General features: G+C 39.3%; 1 protein-coding gene across 1 annotated transcript; it reads right to left on the minus strand.

Moving 5' to 3' along the window:
* Positions 1 to 38: 38 nt before the first annotated feature.
* mfsd9 (major facilitator superfamily domain containing 9) lies at positions 39 to 5,165 on the minus strand. The gene is made up of 6 exons (XM_033986713.2): positions 5,046 to 5,165; positions 3,928 to 4,015; positions 3,260 to 3,303; positions 1,767 to 1,896; positions 1,436 to 1,645; positions 39 to 1,361 (listed from the first exon to the last, which is right to left on the minus strand). Exons 1-6 carry the CDS (start codon positions 5,130 to 5,132, stop codon positions 544 to 546), a joined length of 1,377 nt encoding a protein of 458 aa, XP_033842604.1. The 5' UTR covers positions 5,133 to 5,165; the 3' UTR covers positions 39 to 543.
* Between the last annotated feature and the right edge of the window lie 5,084 nt (positions 5,166 to 10,249).

Here is a 10,249-nt window from a genome sequence, read left to right on the forward strand (position 1 = left end):
ATACAAATATTATTCTAAACAGGTTTATTTGAAAATGCATCTGTACAAATATCTTGTATTTACATATTTAAAAAAAAAACAATTCTATAAATATAGACTTGCCATATCTGATTAACAAAATATCTAATAGTTAACAGCACTTGCAGTCCTCTTTTAGGTAGTGCAGTTTTAAGTGTGAGGTAAATGTGGAGAACATCAAGCTTTCTCAGTAACTATTAGAATCTAAAATCATCATTTGTAGTTGAGACATTTCATCCTAAAATCTTAGTGTCATCAGCTACTGTGCAAAAAAATACTTACATTTTCAACAGTGGTGATTGTTAAACTAAAATCAGTTGGTATTTGGGCCCATATTTCTTATAAATAACACACTGCTGTGGTTTGGTTCTCATCCATGCTGGTGATTACGGACTAATGAGCCATATTTATCTCCTTCACTCAAGTCTTCCCACACATGTCCCACATCAGTATATTAAGGAACATTTCTGTGAACGGCACAGTGAAATTAAACTGTCAACAGAGTCGACTGTTTCAAATTCAAAGTTATTCCTGTTTTGTCCTTCTCCCATTCCATGTGGGAATACGGATAAGCAGTAAACCAACGGCAGCTAGTGCCAGAGCCACTCCCAGACTGGGGGGTCCACAGGGGCTGGCCTCCTGGGTCAGTCCAGACAGGAGAGGGGCCAGTACCCGACCCACAGCTGTAACTGACTGTCCCGCTCCAATCAGAGTCCCACTTGACTGTACCCCTCCTCTTTGTAGTTCCAGGTCTGTGATACAGGTCCGCCCAATGGATGTTGAAATGGCAAAAAAGGTGGAGGTGAGCAGGACCTGCCAGACACTCGGTGCAGTGGCATAAAGAAAAATAAGTGTACATGTGAGCATTGTGGAGTGAAGCAGCAGTGCATGCATGTTGTTCCCATACAGTTTTGTGACTGGTCCCACTAAAAACCCAGACACGGCACCTAGGAGGCTGCTGTAGCTGATCAGGTAACCTGTCATCTTTGGTTTGAGAGAAAAGCGCTCCTCCATGGCCAGAGAGAAGTTACTGTAGTAGAGCATGATAGCTATGGCCATGAGAAGTCGCACGAGGAAGAGATCCCACATGTCTGAGGAGGCCACCATGTGAATCCTACATCCCACTGAGGACAGCTGTCTCCAAACAGGCTGTAGCAGTGACACCTGCCCCCACTCAACAGCCCTGTGCGTCTCCTCTGGCTCTGAGGGGGGCTTTTGGTAAAGGCTGTTTGCATGCGAGCCATTCTGTGTGGACTTGGAGCAGTCTATACAAGCTTTAGCGCTGTCGTTTGTGCTGTTGCAGTTGATTACTGTATCATTCCAAGGCAGCATTAATACAAGCCCTAAAAAAAAACAATTATTAAAGTGACACACGAACAACATCAGATATAGATATAGAGCAGTTTGTTTAACCCACCAGCATTAAGGACAAAGATGGCAGCACACGTGAAGGCGGAGGTGTAAAATCCACCGTCATGCTCTGTGAGGTAACCACCAACCACAGGACCCAGAATGAACCCAACACTGGAGGCTGCGTTAAAGTGTCCCATCACCAGAGGGCGCTCTGACTCAGACACTAGATCAGACAACAATGCTCTGCAGATGGACAGGGAGTGTTTGAACAACCCTGAGACAACAAACATAAAAAGAGTAAATAACGGTTGAAACTTTACTTAAACATCTTTATATTGTAGTTTAAATGAAAACTGAAACCAGGTCCTATTTTTGGCGTGTTTTTGGCACCTTACCCACAGGGATCCGTGCAAGGACAAATAGGGCGATGCTGGTGGACATGCCAAGCAGGCCGTACCCAAATGCACTCAGCAGTAAACAGGTTAGCAGAGAGTACCTCCGTCCAACCACATCACTCCAGCTGCCCTGCAAGTCACACTTTATTAAAATAAGGGTCATGCAATTAAAGAAATGTATATCAAAGTTTGATCAAAACAGTAGCAGATCACAATTATTGGCTTTGGGCTTTAGGTTTACAGTCATGTACTAAAAGCATATGATTAGGTTGATTTTTAATAGTTAATGCACTTTATTATTAAAAAAACATTTATACAATTTTCATCGAGAAAGACATCAAATGAACTGTGGCAGATAAATGTGAGGAAATAATTGAAATAATAGTTTTTGCCATATCTCAAAGCCACTGATGGAAGAAGTAGTCAGTTTTGTTACTTAGTAAAAGTAAAAAAAAAAAAATCAACTTAAGTAAAAATACACTATAAATGTACTTTGATTTTGAGATCTAATGAGGCTTCAAATGTAGTGATTTTGATAAACATTTGTGATGAAGTTTGAGCAAACAAAAATATACAAATAAAAACAGCTAGAAAAAAAACCTATTGATTCAGTTGTTTCTACGAACTGAACAAAATACGAACGCGTTAAAAAGAAACCCCTCAACCTTTTCAGCAGGTCTCAACTGCAATAAAGAAATACTTTTACTTTTCAGTCCTGTTCAACAATGTAGTGGAGTAGAAAGTTCAGATACCGGCTCTCAAATTTAGTGAAGTAAAAGTGAAAAGTATCCACTTTAAAATCTACTTAAGTGCATATACCTAATATTTTTACATAAATACAGTAGTTTACTACTTTTACTTCATTACATTCCACCACTGCACAAAGCCCAGTCCAAGTAAAAAAAAAAAAAAAGATTTCACCAACTTTAAGACAAAAAGTTAATTCTGTAACCAAGCATTACATGTTACACAAGACTTAAGTTAATTGTGGACCAATTGAATTTGCTGTATTCTGGATGTGGATTATGAGAAAGACGAGCCTGTCTGCAGTTCTAGTACTTGGATGAAGCCAGTCCCTACACGAGATACAGACAGGTCAGTCTTTATGCATTTAATTTGCCACATGACCCAAGAGATTAAATCAATTGTATTGATGTGGAAAACTGAGAATACCACACCCCAAGATGCCATTCTTCTTGTTGGACCTCAAGGCTATTTTGAATACTGACTATATTTAAGTATGTGTGCATGTAACTATATGGTAATGCAAGACAAATGTCACAATAAAAAAAACAACGATTTTGTAGTAACCTAGTAGTACTTCTGCAAACGCTGTGACATGTAGACACTGCAGCCTTTCGCCATCTTGGCACAACTGTGTATTGTTTCAGTCGAATACCAAGAATTATTGGAAATTCAATTGCAATTTATCTACAATGACCATCTCTTTGTTAAGCCAAAATAATTGTCCAGGAAAAAATGGCAGTACTTACAACTATAGTGCTCGAGAACAACTGCAGTATCCCATAAGTAGATCCTGAAAAAAGGGGATACATACATATTCAGACATGTGCATAGTACAAACATTTAATAATTCAATGCACTGACAAGTATTTTAATTAAAATCCATAGAAAATCCATAGATTCAACCCCACTGCTGCCACTATCCATATACATCAACCTGGAGCTACACTTTATACTGAAAAGGAACAGTTGAGAGTTGCTGAATGATCTAACCTCCTCATCCAGTCATTGCACTCTGGCCTTTATCAACTTTGTTTGTCACACTCATTACCAGGTCTCTCAATAAAAAGACAATCCTAATATTGTCAAAGTAAAGACAGGCCTCTACTTTGACAATGTTTAAATCCAGGCTCAAAACAGTTCTGTTTAGCTGTGCATATGACTGAAAGGTTTTTATTCTGCACTCTTCTCTTTTAATGCAAATTTTATGATGATCATTTATGTTTATTTATGTTTTGATTTGTTGTATTGCAATCTCCTACTTATTCTGTAAAGCACTTTGAATTACTTTGTGTACGACTTATGCTGTACAAATACACTAGCCTTGCCTTACCTTATATCATCTGTCCGTGGTCACAATTTTACAGCTAACCATTCTTTATTATTGCATAGGTCTGAAAGCAATACATAGTCTTACCTACAACACCTGCCACTGTAGGACTGGCTCCCAAAGACTTCACGTGGTGGCTGAGCAGAGGAATGATCATGCTCACCCCAAACAGGTCCTGCAAGCATCACAAATAAACCAGATTAATGTAATATTAAACAAATGTCACCAGGACTGGGACACTTTTAGACTCTGTTGATAAAAAGAACTGCGGTGTGCGTTAAGACCGGCTCTTGCCAAAGTCTTGATTGAAGTCACATAGCACTTTGCTGCAGAACTCATTAGATTAATTGTTTAACAGTATGTTCTGTCCCAAGTTAAAAACAGCACAGTGCTGACTGACTGATGAGGTTATTTTTTCTCCTGGATTGCACTTAACATGGAACATATTTTTCTGACAGCAAATATTTGTGCATAAAAACTGTCAAGACAAGCTGCTGTACTTAACAAAGAAGCTATTGTTAGACCTGTCCGATGGGCTTATCTGTAGTCCATCAGTTTTTGTAGTGATTTCTACTCACCACACTTAAATACATAGCAGCAGGCAGCATTCAATCTAATCTATTATGGGAATTTCTTGTTTTAAAGGAAGGAATCTCTACATGTCCTAGCACCAAAGTACATCTCTGACATGTTAGTGCCGAACCATCTGGCACTGTGAGGCGACTTCAGGGACCGGCCTCCTGCTGGTGCCCAGAGTCAGGACTAAACATGGGGTTTTCTGCATAAATTCTGCTAAATCCTAAAAACAATCTTCCTGAAGATGTGAGACAGGCCTCTACTTTGAAAATGTTTAAATCCAGCCTCAAAACTGTTCTGTTTAGCTGTGCATATGACTGAAAGGGTTTTCATTCTGCACTTTTCTCCTTTAATATTAATTTTAAGATGATTATTTATGTTTTGATTTGCTGTATTGTGATTTTAATGTCTTTCTTGTTCTGTAAAGCACTTTGAATTACCTTGTGTTAGGCGATGGTTTGCATAAGGCTACTGAGAGAGGTAACAACAGAGTTCACAACTAGTCTAAAATAATTTAACTAATGAACTCATGTGTGAAATGTAAAATAAAACACCAGTGAGACACCTGTGTTTGGAAAGACAGGCTCCTCTTAGCACATATAGAGTTATTATCTTTACAATCTACTCACCATGAATCCCACCACGTAGATGCATTGTATTATCCTCGTCCGACCCCCAGGTTTGAGAAATAAAGAGCTACATTTCTTCTTATTCATCCTCCTCCCGCAGTGACAACCGGCTCCAGTCAAAGCGGAAGCGGCACTTGGACCCTGCGCCCAGAGACTCACGTCCCGTTATGTGCGTGTGCCCGCGTGCAGGGGGGACGGAGGTTTACAACACAGACACTATAAAAAAAAATCCATACAAGTTCAAGAAAACAACCAGTTTGAATATATACATAGACTATACACAGAGATTTACAAAGAGGCATGTTTATCTTTTTATTGCCTTTGCACAAAAAAGTCTGCCGCTTAAATCACTCCCCCCGGACTCTAGACATTTGGTTTAGTCCATATTGTTTACGTCACGTCTACAGGTTACGCACGTGTGTCATTACCAAACAGCATTTGAACTTTGTTATCTATTTATGCACAAATCGTAGAACATATTTTTATTTGCACAGTATTTGTGATCTGGCACATTCATAATCCGTACATGAAATAAGATACCACTGATAAAAAAAAGAGAGAGGATAGAAAGATACAGGTAAAAAGACAAAACTTGCTTTTATTTGTGTGTGTGGGGGTGGGGTGGGGTGTGTGTGTGTGTGTGTGTGTGTGTGTGTGTGTGTGTGTGGGGGGGGGGGTGTATGTATGTATATATATATATATATATATATATATATATATATATATATATATATATATATATATATATATATATATATATATATATATATATTCTTATGGAAGCCCGTTTCTGCCATGTAAAAAATAAAAATAAATAAAAGCTCCACAGAAAGTCAAAATTTTGAGTTTTAAACTCGTAATTAGGAGTTTTAAAACTCTTAATTATGAGTTTAAAACTCATAATTAGAGGTTTTAATTTTATAATTAGGAGTTTTAAATTCATAATTACGAGTTTTAAACTGATAGGAGTTTAAAATGTGTAATTATGAATTTTAATCTCATAATTATGAGTTTAAAACTTGTAATAAGGAGTTTTAGAGTGACTCACTGCGAGTGCGCAGTGAGTCACTCTCCAGCGCCCTCTGTCTTTCTGCTGCGCCCGCTCGTTTTTTGTTTTTTGTTTTTTTTTTTGTTTTGTTTTTTCTTCAATGAGAAATACGTCATCAAAACAAGACTTGAACAGACGATCACAGATTTATCACCGGCGTCAGACTCAGAAGCGTCGACTTAGACAAGCAGGAACAACCAGTCTGTGCAATTTAATATCAGCGAAGATCTGCCAAATCTGAACTAAAAAAAACATCAGCAGTGTCACGTTTTGACCCGATACTATCTCAAAATCACATGATGGAGTCACTTTATTACGTTATAGTTTCATGTTAAAACGGAAACAAAACGATCATGAAATTACATGATATGTAAAACGAGGAGCTACACTATTGTAGTTTTTCGCGTTTGTGTGGTGAGATATGGGCCGGGTGCTCGAGTCACCCCTCTGCACCCCTCTGCACCCCTCTGCAAGTCTGACCCAGTCCCGGTCGTAGTCTTCTACTGAAGCGCTGCAAACTGTTGTAAAAAAAAAAAAAAAACGTCCACACAAATCCGAAGAATAACGGTGTGAAAGTGTCCTCTCTCTGGAGCGAGTCCACCGTAGACAGGAGCCTGAGGGTGATCCAGCCCCGCGGAGCCAAACACACGGGGTTAAAATGTGGGAGTCGAACCCGCAGCCCGTCTGTCCAAAGTCTCACGCCCCGAGCTCTTCACCTGTTTGCGGCTTTGCCTCTGCGCAGTGCTGAAGGTGAAGGCTTTGGTCAGAGATGCTTCATTCTGCGTGCACAGCTGTAGACTCTGGACACACAGTCTGTAAAGACTCGAGTCTCTCACGGCTCAGACCTGAGTTCAGAGGAGCAGAGGACAGAGCGCCTCCTCATGGGCTCAGCTCATCACTGCTGATGCGGCTTTGTCATTTACAGACAAGAAGTAGCCCTACTCCTAGAGGCACTACTACTACTACTACTACTGCTACTACTACTACTACTACTACTACTACTACCACTACTACTACTACTACTACTACTACTACTACTACTACTACTACTACTACTACCACTACTACTACTACTACTACTACTACTACTACTACTACTACTAGCATAGCCTGAATCTCACCACACACACGGGCCAAAGTAGACAGATCCTCTGCTGTAGCTCCTCGTTTTACATATCATGTAATTTCATGATCGTTTTGTGTCCCGTTTTAACATGAAACTATCACGTAATAAAGTGAAACCATCATGTGATTTTGAGATAGTATCAGCTGAAAACGTGACACTACTGATGTTTTTTTTTTTTTTTTTTAGTTCAGATTTGTTGTAGGCTGATATTAAGCTGTACAGATTGTACGTGTGGACGTGTATTTCCATCCGTACCTCGCCACAGATGAGGAGGGCTCCGCACGAACGAGGAGACTGGTTTAGAGGCCCGTCTCCACCCAGCCCCCTCCATTCACCTGTCGTGAAATGCCTCCGCATTCAGGAATGGGAGGCATTTTGCTGCGAGCCACAAGGTTCGATTCCCGGGTGGGACCCACTCTTCGGACACTTCAGCAGGTGGTTAGGGCCTTTATTGTCCCAGTGGGATCTGGGTCAAAAACGCTTGACCCAAAATGAACAAACCTGTATTGAAAGTGTAATGTGTCTCTGATTTTTCATTACTGCTCAATATATATTAAAACACAACATGCAATGTTCACGTGAACAGAGTTTACAATCAAACTGTACCAAAGTAACCAGGCTGATACTTTATTTGAAACTCTGAACATAAAATTCCAAACTAGTCATCACAGACATCATCACAGGCCTACTATTTCAAAATGCTGATTGTACAAAAATGATTAGTTTTGTTGATGGTAATTATTGGTCATTTCAAAAGTAATTGAAAAATGGAGTAATTGTTTTTAAGCCTAAAATTGTGAGCTTGATTGAATAATAAGTAGATCCTTGGTAGGTCCTGATGCAGGTGAAAGGTTAACCCCCTCTGATCAGGCGTTGGTTCGTGTAGTGCAGCTTTAATCAAGTGACGGTGACTCTTCTACAACAACAACAACAACAAGAGCATTTCATAAAAGACATCTAAAAATGTCATTCAGATTTAAAGTAGCACACCCAGCACAGGCATTTTATTTTATTTATTTTTTTTACTGCAGATGCTGACTGTTTGTTAGTCCCAGTTAGCACATGAGAATGATACTTACAATGCAAAAAGCTTTATAAAATCAGCAAAGAAACCTTCATTTTTCCAAGTAAATATTTCTGTTACACTATAGTCTCTGTGAATACAAGTACAGAGTTCCCAAATACTTTCTGCATGTATTCTTATTCTCATGGTGAAGATGTGAAACTACAACTTAAATAATTGATTTCATAAAGCTGCAGACACGTCTTTAAAAGGCCCATATGAGCTGTGTTCTGTTTCATTCACACATGTTTAACACCAAAACCCTGCATATTTAGGCTGAGTCCTTCTTTCAAACAGAACACACTCTATTCCACCTTGTGATGTCATGTGGTAATACAGGAAGTGCTCCGCTGTGTGTTTAAACTCCATACACCTTCTCTAGAATCATTTGGATTATTTCAGCCCTACAATTTCCAAACTCTACTGAACTAAAGGTAAAAGGAGCTGTTAACTTGAAAATGTCTATTCCCCGGTGGGTCCCACTCTTCGGGCTCCAGGCAGCAGGTCGTCACGGCTCTTATGGCCTCAGTGGGATCAAAAAACAACCACTATGGCACCTGCAGCTTCCTGTTTACACTACATCCATAAATGAGAGAGTGGAAATGACTTGAAAACAGCTGCTTTTGAGTCTGACACCGATGATAAATCTTTTAGCTACTGATTTCTGTGCATCCTCCATGTTCATAATGTCCCTCAACTTATAGATAGTCACGTGACGCCATACCTCTGCCCACTTTGAGCATACAGAAGAGTTAAGAGGAGTCTGACACATTTTATTTTCACTACACAGCCAAGAATATGTTGCATGGCTTTATCCAGCCTTAGTTTATTCTATAACAACAAGTTGCATAAATCAAAAAGTACTTTACATGTTTTTGACTGTGGAGGTGCTTGTGCTGTGTGGTTTATAGTCCTATTGATGCGTTTTACATGACATTACAGTATTCTATAGACCAATAATATTTAATACAGACAGGAACAGATAAAATGAATATTGTTAAAATGCTGCTTGTTTTGTTTTTTTGGCTTTTTTTTTTTGTAATACAAGACGTTAATCTGTCTAGTCACTGACAGAAATGATCAGGTTCAGTGTTGGTGAATTTACCTTTTAGATATTTTATGGCAAAGTACAACGTAATTAATAGAAAAATCTGGCTCTTTCCCTGCATCTGAGGGTATAACATAATCACATTGTAGAATCTTTAAGAAACTGAACCTTTATAATTGTGTGTGTTCCATCAGCGTAAACCACACTCGTCTGCCCCTTGGATCCTCGTTGGTCACGTCTTGGTGTAAATGAGCCTGTAGACATAATACTTGACTGCTAAATGTTCCTCATACATGCTAATAAAGTGTGTGAGGTTCTGTGGTTACTTCAATGCAGGTGCTCCAAGTTACTTTAAGTGTGCCCTTTTAATATATATGTGTGTTAAATCTGAAAACAAAACACGATGGAGGTTTTGTTCGCTTTTACAGTATAGATATCTTTTAATTCACCAAGTTTTCAAGCAGTCCTATCTTCTTTGTGTCTCTCCTTGGTTCCTATTATCCTATTTGTGAATAAATAACAATAGTTAATAGTATAAACTGTTCTTTGTACAGTCTCTTAAGTACATCACATCAGCACATGCAGACTTACTATGATCTAAAATGGGTCTGATATTGTAAGATGGCTTGTAGTTTCTCTTTCACATCTTCTCTGTATTTACTTTCACCACCCCATTTACAGGAAACAGCGTGCATTTATTTGCGTGTTATGCTGGTGGTCCAAAACTCCTCCCGTGTCCTCTCTGTTTCTCCTCTCCTGCATTCCCGTATTGGGTGTCCAGTTGCTGCTGGTTATTTCTGCATTGATACCTCCCATTCACAACCCCCCATATAGTGAACCAGGGGAGAGGAGACAGAAGACAGAAGTCGTCAGTCAGATCCCAAAAATAGCCCTGGGGGGGGGATGGCGGGAGGGTGAG

The sequence above is a fragment of the Periophthalmus magnuspinnatus genome, chromosome 21, assembly GCF_009829125.3.
Source record: "Periophthalmus magnuspinnatus isolate fPerMag1 chromosome 21, fPerMag1.2.pri, whole genome shotgun sequence".
Lineage (NCBI taxonomy): Eukaryota > Metazoa > Chordata > Actinopteri > Gobiiformes > Gobiidae > Periophthalmus > Periophthalmus magnuspinnatus.

Coding starts and splice junctions, on each gene's coding strand:
- mfsd9 (XM_033986713.2), bottom strand. CDS start 5,132: ATGAATAAGAAGAAATGTAGCTCTTTATTTCTCAAACCTGGGGGTCGG. Junction 1,897..3,259: donor TGTTCTCGAGCACTATAGTT/GTAAGTACTGCC, acceptor TGTGACTTGCAG/GGCAGCTGGAGTGATGTGGT. Junction 1,362..1,435: donor CATCTTTGTCCTTAATGCTG/GTGGGTTAAACA, acceptor GTTTTTTTTTAG/GGCTTGTATTAATGCTGCCT.